Source organism: Salmo trutta, chromosome 24 (assembly GCF_901001165.1).
Source record: "Salmo trutta chromosome 24, fSalTru1.1, whole genome shotgun sequence".
NCBI lineage: Eukaryota > Metazoa > Chordata > Actinopteri > Salmoniformes > Salmonidae > Salmo > Salmo trutta.
The window spans coordinates 20455860-20474731 of NC_042980.1; the positions used below are offsets into that span (position 1 = coordinate 20455860).

General features: G+C 45.6%; 1 protein-coding gene across 2 annotated transcripts in view; it reads right to left on the reverse strand.

Moving 5' to 3' along the window:
- The window catches only part of plekhm3 (pleckstrin homology domain containing, family M, member 3), a 54966-nt gene that overhangs the window by 17230 nt on the left and 18864 nt on the right, over positions 1-18872 (reverse strand). For both annotated transcript variants that reach the window (XM_029711397.1, XM_029711398.1), the window contains 2 exons: positions 5202-5347; positions 4408-4601 (listed from right to left, as the gene is read on the reverse strand). In XM_029711397.1, the coding sequence (XP_029567257.1) occupies positions 4408-4601; positions 5202-5347 (340 nt within the window). The remainder of the gene's footprint in view (positions 1-4407; positions 4602-5201; positions 5348-18872) is intronic.

An 18872-nucleotide genomic window follows, 5' to 3' on the forward strand; every position in this document is an offset into this window, starting at 1 on the left:
TGCGCAGACCAGCTGGCTGGTGTGTTTACGGACATATTCAATCGCTCCCTAATCCCAGTCTGTTGTCCCCACATGCTTCAAGATGGCTACCATTGTTCCTGTACCCAAGAAGGCAAAGATAACTGAACTCAATGACTACCGCCCCGTAGCACTCACTTCTGTCATCCTGAAGTGCTTTGAGAGGCTAGTTAAGGATCATATCACCTCCACCTTACCGACCACCCTAGACCCACTTCAGTTTGCATACCGCCCCAACATGTCCACAGACGATGCAATCGCCATCACACTGCACAATCTGGACAAAAGGAATACCTATGTAAGAATGCTGTTCATTGACTACAGCTCAGCATTCAACACCATAGTACCTTCCAAGCTCATCATCAAGCTGGAGGCCCTGGGTCTCCACCCCGCCCTGTGCAATTGGGTCCTGAACTTTGACGGGCCGCCCCCAGGTGGTGAAGGTAGGAAACAACATCTCCACTTCGCTGACCCTCAACACTGGGGCCCCACAAGGGTGCGTGCTCAGCCCCCTCCTGAACTCCCTGTTCACCCACGACTGCGTGGCCATGCACGCCTCCAACTCAATCATCAAGTTTGCAGATGACACAACAGTAGCGGGCTTGAATACCAACAACGACGAGACAGTCTACAGGGAGGTGAGGGCACTCGGAGTGTGGTCCACCCACACAGACAGTGTGGTAAAGAAGGCCCACCTGCACCTCTTTAACCTCAGGAGGCTGAAGAAATTTGGCTTGTCACCCAAAACCCTGACAAACCTTTACAGATGCACAATCGAGAGCATCCTGTCGGGCTGTATCACAGCCTGGTAACTGCAAGGCTCTCCAGAGGGTGGTGCGGTCTGCACTACGCATCACCGGGGACAAACTACCTGCCCTCCATGACACCTACAGCACCCGATGTCACAGGAAGGCCAAAAAGATCATCAAGGACAACAACTGCCCGAGCCACTGCCTGTTCACACCGCTACCATCCAGAAGGCGAGGTCAGTACAGGTGAATCAAAGCTGGGACCGAGAGACTGAAAAACAGCTTCTATCTCAAGGCCATAGACTGCTATACAGCAATCACTAACTCAGAGAGGCTGCTGCCTACATTGAGACCCAATCACTGGCCACTTTAATAAATGGATCACTAGTCACTTTAAACAATGTCACCTTAAATAATGCCACTTTAATAATGTTTACATATCTTACATTACTCATATCACATGTATACAGTGAGGGGAAAAAAGTATTTGATCCCCTGCTGATTTTGTACGTTTGCCCACTGACAAAGAAATGATCAGTCAATAATTTTAATGGTAGGTTTATTTGAACAGTGAGAGACAGAATAACAACAAAACATCCAGAAAAACGCATGTCAAAAATGTTATAAATTGATTTGCATTTTAATGAGGGAAATAAGTATTTGACCCCTCTGCAAAACATGACTTAGTACTTGGTGGCAAAACCCTTGTTGGCAATCACAGAGGTCAGACGTTTCTTGTAGTTGGCCACCAGGTTTGCACACATCTCAGGAGGGATTTTGTCCCAATCCTCTTTGCAGATCTTCTCCAAGTCATTAAGGTTTCGAGGCTGACGTTTGGCAACTCGAACCTTCAGCTCCCTACACAGATTTTCTATGGGATTAAGGTCTGGAGACTGGCTAGGCCACTCCAGGACCTTAATGTGCTTCTTCTTGAGCCACTCCTTTGTTGCCTTGGCCGTGTGTTTTGGGTCCTTGTCATGCTGGAATACCCATCCACGACCCATTTTCAATGCCCTGGCTGAGGGAAGGAGGTTCCCACCCAAGATTTGACGGAACATGGCCCCGTCCATCGTCCCTTTGATGCGGTGAAGTTGTCCTGTCCCCTTAGCAGAAAAACACCCCCAAAGCATAATGTTTCCACCTCCATGTTTGACGGTGGGGATGGTGTTCTTGGGGTCATAGGCAGCATTCCTCCTCCTCCAAACACGGCGAGTTGAGTTGATGCCAAAGAGCTCCATTTTGGTCTCATCTGACCACAACACTTTCACCAGTTGTCCTCTGAATCATTCAGATGTTCATTGGAAAACTTCAGACGGGCATGTATATGTGCTTTCTTGAGCAGGGGGACCTTGCGAGCGCTGCAGGATTTCAGTCCTTCACGGCGTAGTGTGTTACCAATTGTTTTCTTGGTGACTATGGTCCCAGCTGCCTTGAGATCATTGACAAGATCCTCCCATGTAGTTCTGGGCTGATTCCTCACTGTTCTCATGATCATTGCAACTCCACGAGGTGAGATCTTGCATGGAGCCCCAGGCCGAGGGATATTGACAGTTCTTTTGTGTTTCTTCCATTTGCGAATAATCGCACCGACTGTTGTCACCTTCTCACCAAGCTGCTTGGCGATGGTCTTGTAGCCCATTCCAGCCTTGTGTAGGTCTACAATCTTGTCCCTGACATCCTTGGAGAGCTCTTTGGTCTTGGCCATGGTGGAGAGTTTGGAATCTAATTGATTGATTGCTTCTGTGGACAGGTGTCTTTTATACAGGTAACAAGCTGAAATTAGGAGCACTCCCTTTAAGAGTGTGCTCCTAATCTCAGCTCGTTACCTGTATAAAAGACACCTGGGAGCCAGAAATCTTTCTGATTGAGAGGGGCTCAAATACTTATTTCCCTCATTAAAATGCAAATCAATTTATAACATTTTTGACATGCGTTTTTCTGGATGTTTTGTTGTTATTCGGTCTCTCACTGTTCAAATAAACCTACCATGAAAATTATAGACTGATCATTTCTTTGTCAGTGGGCAAACGTACAAAATCAGCAGGGGATCAAATACTTTTTTCCCTTTTTATAAGACTACAACTATTATATATTGATTACAACAGGTTCACTGTTTAATGGAGGTTCTGACTTCGGCGTATGTGAATAGGAGATAAAGTATTGTACACTTAGCGTAAACTATGAACGATGTCTGTAAACAGTATGGTGCATGCTTGTGGGTTCATATGTATGTGTGCAGACTATCCACACATGTGCAGCGTTTCTGTGTGTCTGAGCGTCTACAGCGTTTCTGTGTATGTGGGGTACCGTGGGGTTCAGAGGTGTGCGTTAGATCAGCGCAGGCAGTGTGGGCCGTGACAGCTCTCTCCCCTCTCCCAGAGGTTGAGTATAAACACAGGGCAGGCTTCCTCCGAGCTTCCTAGCCCTTTAGCCCTGTCCAGGGCCATGGTAGGCCTATGGAGGGCCGATGGATGGCCGGGGGAAGGTTTTAGCGCCTCCGGCCTCATTAATCCTGTAGTGTTTTGAAGTGTGGGGCATTAGCCGCTGTGGGCTAATGGTGTAGCGGTAAACATGGGCCCCGGTGAGCGAGCATCGTTCCGGGGTCGCCACCACTGCCGTAAACATCACAGCTAGATGAAGTTACACCCTCTTTCTGACAGCCAGATGGGATAGCTCTGTGGGCCCAGGGTGGGTGTGGAGAAGTAGGAGGGTCTCAGAGCCCCACCCTCTCTGTTGGTTTCTGTCAGTAGGTTACTTCAAACAGACCTCAGCACAGCAGAGAGACAGACATCAAAAAGACAGGTGAACCTGGGAACCTGGGATGTCTGCGGTCTACACCAACAGAGGACATAAACCTGCCAGTCAGACTCTCAAAAGTACATAAAGGACACGTTTTAGACACAAGTATATGGACCAGGACTGTCTTTAAAAACAACGTGACTAACCTGGACAAAATGAGAAGCTTACTAACCAATTCTTTAGAGATGTGTTGAGTGTACTTCACAAAGTGCGAGTACAAGAGCATAGTGTGGGGAGGGGGTACGAAGAGTGTCTGTAGTCCATGGGAGTGACCCCATCCAGGGCAGTGAGCATCCATCACCACAGAGACAGGCCTTTTAGTCTGGACCCCCTCACATAAACACAATCCCCTCATTTCCATCATACAGAGAGAGCATGTAGGGGCCTTAAGGTCTACAGACAGTCATACTCAACATGGGCTAAGAATCAAGTCAACAAAGGGTCTTCAATGGACATCAGACATACAATTACCCTTCCAAACTTCTTCACTATATTCCTGTGTTTTATGAAATCATACTTTGATGCTTGCAGTCTCATTACACACTATTCTCTCTCCTACTCCGTCACATCACCCTTCACTGTCTTGGCCCCCCAACATCTTGCCCATTCACAACTCTTTATATCTGTAGTCACTAAAGATGGTCTTGGAGTTTCAGTTCAGTGCTCATACACCTGACTAAATGAACAATCAAGGCCTTGATTAATCATTCTTTAACTCCTCCCCTCTCCCCATGCCCCTCGCCTTCAAAGCCCCCCTCGGCCATAGCAGGGCAGCAGCTGAATAGGTATGCTCTGAGGAGGAACTGGGTCTACTACCGTTCGGAAATTGCCCCCCTCTCACCTTCTACGGAGGTCCTCGGCCACAGCAGCGCGGCAGCTGAACAGGTATGCTCTAAGGGACTGGAGCTGCTGTCTCAGGCGCAGTACTGCAGCCAGGCCCTCACAGTGTTCATACAGACACGGGTTCAGCTGCTGCACGTCCAGCAGGGGTTCCTCATACACAAACTCCAGGAACTCCTTGGCCTGCTTGGACACCTGGACAGGACAGGACACACAGGGGAGGGATGGGAGGGCTGAGTGGTGGAGAACGCATAGGGATGTGGGTTTGTGACTGTGTATACATTCATACATATGTGTATGTATGTGTGTGTGTGTGTGTGTGTGTGTGTGTGTGTGTGTGTATATATGTGTGTGTGCGTATGTATGTATGTATGTATGTATGTATGTATGTATGTATGTATGTATGTATGTATGTGTGCGTATGTATGTGTGTGCGTATGTATGTATGTATGTATGTGTGTGCGTATGTATGTATGTGTGTGCGTATGTATGTATGTGTGTGCGTATGTATGTATGTATGTATGTATGTATGTATGTATGTATGTATGTATGTATGTATGTATGTATGTATGTGTGTTTGAGTTGTGGGACCACATGGGGTAGTTTGGAGGGAAAATGTAACCTGGCAGCATTCTCTATACTGTATGGTGGCACCCAAACCGAAGTCAATGGGACGACCCAATTTAAGATAAGCATGTGTGTAACTAGGGAACGTTCCCAAGTGTATTTTAGAGTGTATCTCAACAAGCTGGACATACTTCTGAAATGTGTGCATTTATCACCATTGATTCTCACCTTGTGTCTGTTGGTGTCCCAGTTGTGCAGCAGGCGGGCAGGGATGAGGAACAGGTTGTCTTGATGACAGCTCTGGCAGTAGTACCAGCCACTGTAGCAACACACCTTGGCCTTGCCCCGCGACAACCCTACTGGCTTCTGACACCCTGCACAGAGATAGAGAGGAGATACTGGATAAGGGAGTGTGTGTGTGTGTGTGTGTGTGTGTGTGTGTGTGTGTGTGTGTGTGTGTTTGAGGGAGGGAGTGTTGCTGTGTGTGTCTACAGCTGAACTAAAGCACAAAATGCTCTCTGTATCTGGAGCTCAAAGTTGAGCAATAAAGTCCCTCATTTATTAGAAGTGACCTGTTGGGTAAGACACTAAAGACAGCTTATATTCAGGTCACAGATAGAAGCTGTTGTCAGGAGATTGAAAATCCCATTTGCTACAGCTAATGATTAGAGGAGAGACCCAGTCAGTCTGGGCTCTTAAACCCAGTGTTAATATGTAGCAGTTTATGGCACCTCTTAATTGCCACACTAACCAAGTCCAACCAAGCAAACAAACATCTAGAACTACGAGAACCATTAAACTGCAGCCACATCACCTGTTCAGTAAATCCCTCAAACACAGTTGAGACTGAGGCAGAGATCAATAGGTTTCCCCACTCCTACCTGCAGTCACAACAAGAAGGGACTTCAATGCTCTACTGCCTAATGAACACTAAAGAGAGAGATCCTAGGCTTCTATTGAGGTTGTTTAGTAAATCAAATCACATTTTATTTGTCACACATACACATGGTAAGCAGATGTTAATGTGAGTGTAGTGAAATGCTTGTGCTTCTAGTTCCGACAATGCAGTAATAACCAACGAGTAATCTAACCTAACAATTCACAACAATTACCTTATACACACAAGTGTAAAGGAATGAAGAATATGTACATAAAAATATATGAATGAGTGATGGTACAGAACGGCATAGGCAAGATACAGTAGATGGTATCGAGTACAGTATATACACATATGAGATGAGTAATGTAGGGTATGTAAACATATAAAAGTGGCATTGTTTAAAGTGGCTAGTGATACATGTATTACATCAAGATGGCAAGATGCAGTAGATGGTATAGAGTACAGTATATACATATGAGATGAGTAATGTAAGGTATGTAAACATTATATGAAGTGGCATTGTTTAAAGTGGCTAGTGATACATTTTTTACATCCATTTTTACATTATTAAAGTGGTTGGAGTTGAGTCAGTATGTTGGCAGCAGTCACTCAATGTTAGTGATGGCTGTTTAACAGTCTGATGGCCTTGAGATGGAAGCTGTTTTTCAGTCTCTCGGTCCCGGATTTGATGCACCTGTACTGACTTCGCCTTCTGGATGATAGCGGGGTGAACAGGCAGTGGCTCGGGTGGTTGTTGTCCTTGATGATCTTTATGGCCTTCCTGTGACATCGGGTGGTGTAGGTGTCCTGGAGGGCAGGTAGTTTGCCCCCGGTGATGCGTTGTGCAGACCTCACTACCCTCTGGAAAGCCTTACGGTTGTGGGCGGAGCAGTTGCCGTACCAGGCGGTGATATAGCTCGACAGTATGCTCTTGATTGTGCATCTGCAAAAGTTTGTAAGTGCTTTTGGTGACAAGCCGAATTTCTTCAGCCTCCTGAGGTTGAAGAGGCGCTGCTGCGCCTTCTTCACCACGCTGTCTGTGTGGGTGGACCAATTCAGTTTGTCCGTGATGTGTACGCCGAGGAACTTAAAACTTACTACCCTCTGGTAGTAAAACTTACTACCCTTGGAGTGGGTCTAGGGTGTCAGGTAGGGTGGAGGTGATATGGTCCATGACTAGTCTCTCAAAGCACTTCATGATGACGGAAGTGAGTGCAACGGGGTGGGTGTCATTTAGCTCAGTTACCTTAGCTTTCTTGGGAACAGGAACAATGATGGCCCTCTTGAAGCATGTGGGAACAGCAGACTGGGATAAGGATTGATTGAATATGTCTGTAAACACACCAGCCAGCTGGTCTGCGCATGCTCTGAGGACGCGGCTGGGGATGCCGTCTGGGCCTGCAGCCTTGCGAGGGTTAACACATTTAAATGTTTTACTCACGTCGGCTGCAGTGAAGGAGAGTACGCAGGTTTTGGTAGTGGGCCCTGTCAGTGGCACTGTATTGTCCTCAAAGCGAACAAAGAAGTTGTTTAGTCTGTCTGGGAGCAAGACATCCTGGTCCACGACGGGTCTGGTTTTCTTTTTGTAATCCGTGATTGACTGTAGACCCTGCCACATACCTCTCGTGTCTGAGCCGTTGAATTGCGACTCTACTTTGTCTCTATACTGATGCTTAGCTTGTTTGATTGCCTTGCGGAGGGAATAGCTACACTGTTTGTATTCGGTCATGTTTTCGGTCACCTTGCCCTGATTAAAAGCAGTGGTTCGTGCTTTCAGTTTCACGCGAATGCTGCCATCAATCCACGGTTTCTGGTTTGGGAATGTTTTAATAGTTGCTGTGGGTACGACATCGCCGATGCACTTGCTAATAAACTCGCTCACCGAATTAGCGTATTCGTCAATGTTGTTGTTTGACGCAATGCGGAACATATCCCAGTCCACGTGATCGAAGCAATCTTGAAGCATGGAATCAGATTGGTCGGACCAGCGTTGAACAGACCTGAGCGCGGGAGCTTCCTGTTTCAGTTTCTGTCTGTATGCTGGAAGCAACAAAATGGAGTCGTGGTCAGCTTTTCCGAAAGGAGGGCGGGGGAGGGCCTTATATGCGTCACGGAAGTTAGAATAACAATGATCCAGGGTTTTACCAGCTCTGGTTGCACAATCGATATGCTGATAGAATTTAGGGAGTCTTGTTTTCAGATTAGCCTTGTTAAAATCCCCAGCTACTATGAATGCAGCCTCGGGATATGTGGTTTCCATTTTACATAGAGTCAAATGAAGTTCGTTCAGGGCCATCGATGTGTCTGCTTGGGGGGGAATATACGCGGCTGTGATATAATCGAAGAGAATTCTCTTGGTAGATAATGCGGTCGACATTTGATTGTGAGGAATTCTAAGTCAGGTGAACAGAAGGACTTGAGTTCCTGTATGTTGTTATGATCACACCATGTCTCGTTAATCATAAGGCATACACCCCCGCCCTTCTTCTTACCAGAGAGATGCTTGTTTCTGTCGGCGTGATGCGTGAAGAAACCAGGTGGCTGTACCGACTCCGATAGCATGTCTCGAGTGGGCCATGTTTCCGTGAAGCAAAGAACGTTACAGTCTCTTATGTCTCTCTGGAATGCTACCCTTGCTCGGATTTCATCTACCTTGTTGTCAAGAGACTGGACATTGGCGAGTAGTATGCTCAGGAGCAGTGCGCGATGTGCCCTTCTCCGGAGCCTGACCAGAAGACCGCTTCGTCTGCCCCTTTTACGGCATCGTTGTTTTGGTTCGCCGGCTGGGATCCGATCCATTGTCCTGGGTGGTGAGCAAAACAGAGGATCCGCTTTGGGAAAGTCGTATTCCTGGTCGTAATGTTGGTGAGTTGACATTGCTCTTATATCCAATAGTTCCTCCTGACTATATGTAATAAAACCTAAGATTACCTGGGGTACCAATGTAAGAAATAACATGTAAAAAAACTAAATACTGCATAGTTTCCTAGGAACGCGAAGCGAGGCGGCCATCTCTGTCGGCGCCGGATATATTGAATAGTAGTGTTGCTATCCTCTGAAAACCCTCTTATTGCTCCTGTCTGCATTCCCCCAAATACTCGGGTCCCTCGCCACGGTCGACGATACCTAGACAGGTGAACGGGGCTACGGCAGGTATCCCTTATCCCCAGGATGATCTGGTAGGGCCGGGAGCACCACGGAGGAAGAAAGGAACAAGGGAAGCGGGAGAAGGCAATGGAGGGAGAGGGGGAAGGACCTCAGATGGATAAAGACTTGCACGCTCTTGCTCTTTTTCGATGGAGCGTGGTGCCTTCCTCTTTACTTCACAGAGGCAAGAGATCAGATGTGGATAGAGAGAAAGAAAGAAAAGAGACAGAGAAGAGGAAAAGACAGAGAGGAAAACACTTCTCCATAGCCGGACACCGACGCCAGCTATCAGAGCAGCAGATCAGGACCTGAGAGACTTAGAATGAACATAATACAAGTCTCAAAAGCATTTCATCTGCTTTATCTGTGGAGGCTTTCTATGGGATGTTGTTGTTGAAGTACCTGATAGAGCACTAGAGCCAGTCTATGACTACAGAGAGAAACCAAAGGGTAATGCGTCTCAAATAAAAACATATCGGGCCGGCGGCTCAAGCCCTTTTCTGGACAGACATTAGGCCGAGCACTTGTAATGGAGATTCTTCAATGAGCATGCTTTTTAGTCCAGGTGTAAAATCAATTTGGGAGTAATCGGTTTAACATTCACCACTGTGTACATAAGGGACACCAATGTAAAAACCTCACAGATCGCAAACACTACATTAACCCAATAGCCTCTCCAGCCCAAATCTTAATTACCTCACACTCTGGGGACAAACTTTGAGGCCCATTAGTTTCTACTATGATTCAGTCAGAGGGAAAGCCGTTGGAGAACACAACCCAAAGCAATGTAAGAGGCCCCAATGAGTCAGATAAATGACTAAGCAGGGACCGATGTGGTGTGCCCGTTTCTCTTGGAGAGAGAGCCCATCTCCTCCTTATGCCTTCCTAAACCCAAGGCAATATGGCATAAACACAGGGGCTGCACTGCCACTGGCTGAGGTAAGGAGTTAGCCACGCACCAATCAGGCACACTGGAGCTAATGTCAACTTGAGGTTTATGCGGCAGGGACCCCAAGCTATAAAAAGAGATTTGGTGTCTTCCCCCCTCAACTCTAGTTCCCTCTTTACCATCCATCCTTGAGCTTACACACACACACACACACACACACACACACACACACACACACAGACACACACACACACACACACACACACACACACACACACACACACACACACACACACACACAGGAGGCTGCAGTGTGGCGTGTACCACAGACCATGCGACGGGGTGTCGTGTGTCGGGGCTGCCCTGTAATCAGTGTAGGAGCGCAGCACAAACCCACACTAACCACTCCGCTCCATAAATACACACATCCAATCCACTCCCCCAGAAAACAAACCAGCCTGCTGCTGCTCTGATGCCCATCAACTCAACTCACTAGGGCTGGATTTAGCCATTGGGGTTTTCTGAAAAGGGTTCCTCCAAGTGTTCTCGGAAATTATTGATAGCATTCACTAACATTGTTGTTTCCAGAACTACACCTTGGCTTCTGTATAGGTTAGATTCTCTGAAATAGGATCCAGCATGTTTAAATCTGGACGGTAACTTGTTGTGTTGGATGGTGCCTTGGCAATACAGATCCTATACTAATGATGTGGATGATGTGGCTTATTTTAGTGAGTGTGTGATGGATGTTAGGGCCTCCATGGGCAATGTCCAGCAGAGAGGAGAGGATGGTCAGTGCCAGCGACCAAACGCAGTGTAACTGCTGGGAAGGAGCTGGCTACTAGCAAACCACAGCTGGAACGGCCTCTGGGTCTGCTGTCACTGTCAGTAAAAAAACAACAACAAGAAAAACCCTCACACAAAAAACAAACGCATATTGATCTACATTTTTACAGTTTAATCATATAGCAGACGCTCTTATCCATAGCAACTTACAGTAATGAGTGCATACATTAATACTTTTCATACCGGTCCCCCATGGGAATCGAACCAACAACCCTGGTGTTGCAAGGGCCATGCTCTACCAACTGAGCCACACGGGATCTTACTTCAAGGTTATGTCTTCCCTAAAGCCACAGCTCCCTAACACAGCTAGGTACATTCTAGTAGCCTTCTAGTGTAGAGTGCAGAGGGCAGAGGGACAGAGCAGTGGTGCTCATGGGAACAACATGCCCTCTAGGATTGTCTATGCCCACCAGTGTGGGAAAGAAGAGGAATAAAACCATGGACCCACCATCTCAAGCTCCCACTTGAGAGGCCACTGTAGGGATTCCCCAAAACCTCCAGTGTCGCCTCAAAATGGCTGACATTGAGGGGAGGAGAGGTGATGGGAGGAGACGGAACTTGAGAGAAATCCACTGTTGTAATACTGAGGCACCCCAGGTCTACCTGCTGCTATGATGAAACTGTGGCCCCTCAGGTCCCAGTCCCACAGCTAGAGAGGGTCATTCTGCTCTGTCGTCCCCAGAGAGGGGCTCCTACTCAGCCACGCTTTCAACTGTCCGACGTTTTACACCACCGCACCACTGAGGGGACATTGACCAGTGAGTGTGTGTGTGTGTGTGTGTGTGTGTGTGTGTGTGTGTGTGTGTGTGTGTGTGTGTGTGTGTGTGTGTGTGTGGTGTCTGTGCATGCACAGGGAGCAAAGACAAGAGGCCTCTGCTTTGATGTGTCTCATTCAGGCAGACGAACACTTGTGTGTGAGGGAGAAAATCATGTGTGAGAGAGAGTGAGAGTGCTTGTGTGTATGGGAAGGGTGGGGGATGCGCTGCCCATCTTTTGATGTGAACGCCCACCTCTTCCCCTAACACCCCTTTCCACCTACAGATTCCCACCCAACCCCAAAGCATCTCTCTTTTCTCAACCTGCTCTCCCTGGTTGTCCCTCTGGATACTCCAGTCCTCCTCTCTTCCTCGTCCCTACAAAGCCGTCTCCTCTGAGGACCCTGTGAATCCACACAGGCTGAAAGACCGGGGTCAAGCAAACTTTGAGAGGAACCTGGGGGTACATTCAGCCCCTTATAGAAGGGTAGAGAAGGTGTTGGAGGGGGGGGGGGTAAATCAGGCTTCAAACGAACATCGGCAACAAAAAAACAACCATGTGTTTCCCCATGTGCAATTAGCTGAATAAATATTGCTCATTAAATGCTGTTTCATTATGGGTTTGATGTGAACAATCACTTGCCGCATATGCATGTGGCGCAATTCTTATGAAACAAAAGGACAAAGACAACACGCAGGTGGAAGGTCACTGGCTTTTCATGATAGGGTCCTGACCTGCATGACTGGTTAGCAAAAGTAACTGCCCAGTGATTCCAGATATCTATGAAATATTACCTATAATTACTAACAATATGAAATAGTAGTTATATTATTTCTTAAAAAAGTAGTATTTTTATAAATAGTATTTCTTAAAAAGAAAATGATAAATTATGTTAAAAATCATCTTTCCTGTGTTGGAATGGTGTGGCTGTATAACGGTCACTAAAGATGTTCATGCAAGTTGACCGCTGATTGGCCAGCTCATCCTCCTCAGGGAGATGACATCAAGGTCTATGAGGAAATAGCAATATTTTTTTTAAATGGTCACAAATATGAGTATAGGACGAGTCAACAACATTATTTGGGAATGAGTTAACAGAATATGAACTCTTAAAAGTGAGATGTTCACTGGACAGATACTTTAAACCTGCCTTGTACCAAAAATGTTATTTTATAGATATAATATAGAATATAGATAGGGTTGGGGAGTAACAAATTAAAAAAAAACGGTAACTGTAATCCATTACGCTACCAGCAAAAATATTCTAATCAGATTACAGATACTTTTGAAAAACTAGATAATTAAATTCAGAAAGGATGTTTGCGGAAAAAAATTACTTTTCCCAATGACATTCAAATAAGCATTGAAAAAAGGCACAAGTTTAATTTGTTCCACCTGAGCGAGTCTGACCACAAGTCAGAGATCACTATGATGACACACCAAATGTGCTTGATCGATTGCGGGAAAAAAGCAGGAATAGGCTTTTGTAGGCTATTATAGTCCCACCCGTGTCTTCCAATGGTGAATAAACGCTTTGAGGTAATCACCACAGCTGCTCTCTCATTTAGCTATTTGTGTCTTATAGAAGTTTGGACACACCTACTCATTCAAGGGTTTTTCTTTATTTTGACTATTTCCGACATTGTAGAATAATAGTGAAGAAATCAAAACTATGAAATAACACATATGGAATCATATAGTAACCAAAAAAAGTGTTAAACAAATCAAAATATATTGTATATTTGAGATTCTTCAAAGTAGCCACACTTTGCCTTGATGACAGCTTTGCACACTCTTGGCATTCTCTCAACCAGCTTCATAAGGAATGCTTTTCCAACAGTCTTGAATGAGTTCCCACATATGCTGAGCACTTGTTGGCTGCTTTCCCTTCACTCTGTGGTCTAACTCATCCCAAACCATCTCAATTGGGTTGAGGTCGGGTGATTGTGGTGGCCAGGTCATCTGTCTCAGCCTCCAGTATTCATGCTGCAGTAGTTTATGTGTCGGGGGGCTAGGGTCAGTCTGTCACATCTGGGGTAGTTCTCTTGTCTTTTCCGGTGTCCTGTGTGAATTTAAATATGCTCTCTCTAATTCTCTCTTTCTCTCTTTCTTTCTTTCTCTCTCTCGGAGGACCTGAGCCCTAGGACCATGCCTCAGGACTACCTGGCTTGATGACTCCTTGCTGTCCCCAGTTCACCTGGCCGTGCTGCTGCTCCAGTTCCAACTGTTCTGCCTGCAGCTATGGAACCCTGACCTGTTCACTGGACGTGCTACCTGTCCCAGACTCACTGTCCCAGACCTGCTGGAACCCTGACCTGTTCACCGGACATGCTACCTGTCCCAGACCTGTTGTTTTCAACTCTCTAGAGACAGCAGGAGCGGTAGAGATACTCTCAAAGATCGGCTATGAAAAAGCCAACTGACACTTACTCTTGTGTTACTGACTTGTTGCACCCTCGACAACTACTATGATTATTATTATTTGACCATGCTGGTCATTTATGAACATCTTGGCCATGTGCTGTTATAATCTCCACCCGGCACAGCCAGAAGAGGACTGGCCACCCCTCATAGCCTAGTTCCTCTCTAGGTTTCTTCCTAGGTTTTGGCCTTTCTAGTGAGTTTTTCCTAGCCACCGTGCTTCTACACCTGCATTGCTTGCTGTTTGGGGTTTTAGGCTGGGTTTCTGTACAGCACTTTGAGATATCAGCTGATGAAGAAGGGCTATATAAATACATTTCATTTGATGCAGCACTCCATCACTCTCCTTCTTGGTCAAATAGCCCTTACACAGCCTGGAGGTTTGTTGGGTTATTGTCCTGTTGAAAAACAAATGATAGTCCCTCTAAGCGCAAATCAGATGGGATGGCGTATCGCTGCAGAATGCTGTGGTAGCCATGCTGGTTAAGTGAGCCTTGAATTCTAAATAAATCACTGAGAGTGTCAACAGCAAAGTACCCCCACACCATCACACCTCCTCCTCCATGCTTCATGGTGGGAACCACACATGCAGAGATCATCTGCTCTCTCACAAAGACATGGCGGTTGGAACCAAAAGTCTCGAATTTGGATTCATCAGACCAAAGGACAAATTTCCACAGGTCTAATGTCCATTGCTCGTTTCTTGGCCCAAGCAAGTCTCTTCTTATTATTGGTGTCCTTTAGTAGTGGTTTCTTTGCAGCAATTCGAAGGAAGGCCTGATTCACACAGTCTCCTCTGAACAGTTGATGTTGAGATGTGTCTGTTACTTGAACTCTGTGAAGCATTTATTTGGGCTGCAATTTCTGAGGCTGGTAACTCTAATGAACTTATCCTCTCCAGCAGAGGTAATTCTGGGTCTTCCTTTCCTGTGGTGGTCCTCATGAGAGCCAGTTACAGTGCTTGATGGTTTTTGCGACTGCACTTGAAGAAACTTTAAAAGTTCTTGAAATTTCCAGGATTGACTGACCTTCATGTCTCAAAGTAATGATGGACTGTCATTTCTCTTTTCTTATTTGAGCTGTTCTTGCCATAATATGGACCTGGTCTTTTACCAAATAGGGTTATCCTCTGTATACCACCCCTACCTTGTCACAACACAACTGATTGGCTCAAATGCATTAAGAAGGAAAGAAATTCCACAAATTAACAAGGCACATCTGTTAATTGAAATGCATTCCAGGTGACTACCTCATGAAGCTGGTTGAGAGAATGCCAATAGTGTGCAAAGCTGTCATCAAGGCAAAGGGTGGCTACTTTGAAGAATTATAATATATTTTATTGTTTAACACTTTTTTCTGTTACTACATGATTCCATATGTGTTATTTCATAGTTTTGATGTCTTCGCTATTATTCTACAATATAGAAAACATTAAAAATAAAGAAAAACTCTGGAATGAGTAGGTGTGTCCAAACTTTTGACTGGTACTGTATATATCCATTGATTGTTGAAGAATATAACTTAGAAATGCCTCATGAGCTTAGTTCAACTATCATACACCATCAGAACCCAAAATATAAGCTTGTTTTTCTCCAATGTTTGTAAACATTGTAGATGTAAACAAACACTGTATAGCCTTATATCAAAATTATTGTTTTAACCATGTTATCAAGGATGGTCTGTCCTTGCATCCATTGCACTGTCTATTAATCTGAGAGTCATTACATTTCTCCAGTCCCATCCCTCAGTTTCTTTACCAAAACAGAGGCACGGGGCACATTTTGTTATTGTTTCATCTGTGGATTTGCCCTTTAAACAGCTGCATATTATCAAGATATCAAAGTGTCACCAACAATAGGTCAATAGAAAATGCAGCATATGGCATTCATTTTTCACATGTAAATAGCACTTTTCAGTAGTGCTCAAAGCATGCCATTCCATGAGCGCAGCATTTATTTTTCAACTCGAATCAATGAGCCCAATCAGTCCTCCATGACAACAAAATTTTAAAAAAGCAATGGGTTAGAAGAAGACTACATAACCAACCCATTAAGTAAAATTTAACATCCATGTATTGCCAGCTATGTAAACTTTAACATTGATTTATCCTGCAATAGATGTCGTTCAATTGGTAACATACATTTTTGTCTTCTAAAAGTATGTAATCAGATTACGTTACTGAGTTTGGGTAATTTAAAAGTTACGTTACTAATTACAATTTTAGACAAGTAACTAGTAACAGATTACATTTAAAAAATAACCTACCCAACCCTGAATATAGTGCACTCACATAGTAGTATTCATCTGACCAGTGACAATCTTATAGATGCATTTAGGTCACAGTTCAATATTCATCAAGAACTGATAAAAATAAATGTGTGTTCAGCCAGGCCCAGAATTGTTTTAGGAATTTTGTTTCTGGTTGATGTGAATACAGATGTAAGATCTTAATTTGGCCCTTTCTCACAGCAGGAAAATATAATGTGAAAATGTAAATTATTGTGTGGATTATAATTAACGGGTGATCAAATTAAGACCCTTCATCTGAAGCTTTGAGACGCCATGCCAAAACTCCTCATTACAGGCCACTGTTCTTACAAGGATATTTTGACTTCACTCTCCAGTCAAAAGAACAGCCGAGAAAGAAATGGTAAAGCACATGAGATTTGAGTCAGATTCTCCTCCCCAATCTGTCCTTAATGACATGTACTCTTATAATCTCCACCCAGCACAGCCAGAAGAGGACTGACCACCCCTCAGAGCCTGGCTCCTCTCTAGGTTTCTTCCTCGGTTCCTACCTTTCTAGGGAGTTTTTCCTAGCAACCGTGCTTCTACATCTGCATTGCTTGCTGTTTGGGGTTTTAGGCTGGGTTTCTGTATAGCACTTTGTGACATCTGCTGATGTAAAATGGGCTTTATAAATACATTTGATGATTTAGCTAGCACATGGAAGAGCTGGGCAAGACATGGGGAATAAAGGCAAGAAGATTCAACTCAAGGATTGTTTTTGGTTGTTTTGTTGCATTTTTTTTGGCCTATTATGCTCTGGCCTCGACAAATTCCTAGACCATTAAGTTGCTGAGGTCTGATGGGTAATTAGTAGACACCAGAGCCCAGTTGAAAAGAGGGTGCATATGCTCCCTCAACCCCCCCCCCAGAATCACTCACACAGGCACAGGAGGAGGCAGGGCCAATCCGCCATCCATCATCTATTCTTTATGGGGGCTAACAAATTGGGGCCAGAGGGTGTCGGCCGGTGGGGAGGTGGGGGACAGAAGAGGCAAAGGGTGCTCAATCACAGCCCCCAAATAGACAGAGGGGCGAAAGCTACAGTAATGGGGACCCCTGAACACCCACGCCCCCCTCCTACACTCCCTGGCCATTGTGGTCTCTGTCAGACCCAACAATGGTAACTTCCCCTCTCTCCCACTCTCCTCTCTTTCTCCCACTCTCTCACTTTCCCTCTATTTGCCTGTTGTCCTCACCCCTCCTCATCGCGCGTCCCCTAATCCCCCTAACAGAGCCATGGAGGCCAGGGATATTTGTTTAGGGAAAAGCCATTAAACTGTAATACAACAGACTGGCTCCTGACTCTCCATCCAAAGCTAAGTGACTGACAAGAACAAGCAGTCAAAAGGAAACTGGCACTCTACCAAGGAGCCAGGCAAGGGGATTGGGGAGGGCGGGAAGAGATAGAGAGAGGAAAAAGAGAGTGAGCGAGAGCACGAGAGAGAGAGAGGGAGATAGAGGGGGGACAGAGGGAGAGAATGAGCCAGAGAGAAAGAGTAGAGTTCAGTGAACACAGTGACAGCATGAGAGACTGTGTGAGTCTGAATGAACGAGAAAGAGAGAAAGGAGAAATAGGGAGAGAAAGAGAGCGCATAATTAAAGGGTTTTGTGAACAGAGCATGGGACAAGCTGTATCCAGCTGTTATTCTCTGCTTGTGTCTCATTCAAACAGGTCTGCAGCCCGAGCAAAAAGAGCCCCTGTATCAAACAATTAGCTTCCGCATTGACGATAGCATCCCAGCCTCCCGGGCGCCTGTCTTTGATTATAAAAAATGATTTTTTCCCTCTGCTTTATGCCGGCCAATTATCGTCAGGTGCCCGCTCCCCTTGTTCAGTGGCCCTTTCAGACGGCATGCATTAATAGAGCGCTGGTTACAGAAGAGAAGGAGGAAACCACCTCATTCATCCCCTTTTAGTGAGCACAGATTTCACACCCAGAAAGACCAAACACAGAGCCGCTATGGCTCCATTTACTGAGCTGTCAGACAGAAGAGAGGGCTATCTGGTAGTGAGATATCAGTTATGGTCCACTGAGGCTTAGAGAACGAAACAGATGTAATGGTGGAGACATCTCTAAGGGGAATTATGAACTGTAGCTCCCTCTCTATAACAAACATACAGGTCAGGTCATAAGCCTAGTAAATACAAAAACTGCTACAGTCAGTCAGCCAGCCAGCCAGTGTGTGTGTGTGTGTGTGTGTGTGTGTGTGTGTGTGTGTGTGTGTGTGTGTGTGTGTGTGTGTGTGTGTGTGTGTGTGTGTGTGTGTGTGTGTGTGTGAGAAAGGTGGTTATTTGAGGAGGGGGGTCTATGACCCCCAGTGGTGTAACAGGTGACTGGTCTAAGCTCAAAGGACTGGTGGCTGTGGGTGAGAGCCCCAGACACCTTGATCCCCAGCCGTCTCCCAGCCGCCCTTTTGAAGCCAACCACAACAAAGCTGCTTTGCCAACAAAGGCAACGCCACCGCACAGGACTCTGGGTAATGCCATGTCGTCGTGCAGTGAAAAATAAAGAGAAACAAAATAGGGGTGTGTTTATTTGGGTTGTGGTGAGGTGAACTCATAAAATTACAGACCCCCAAAAAATCTGTTGGTCTACCAAGTGTTCCATTGGAGGGATGCTGTTTGTCTGTCTGTGTTTGTTTTGTTGGAGGGAAAGCGGCAGTGACTGGGT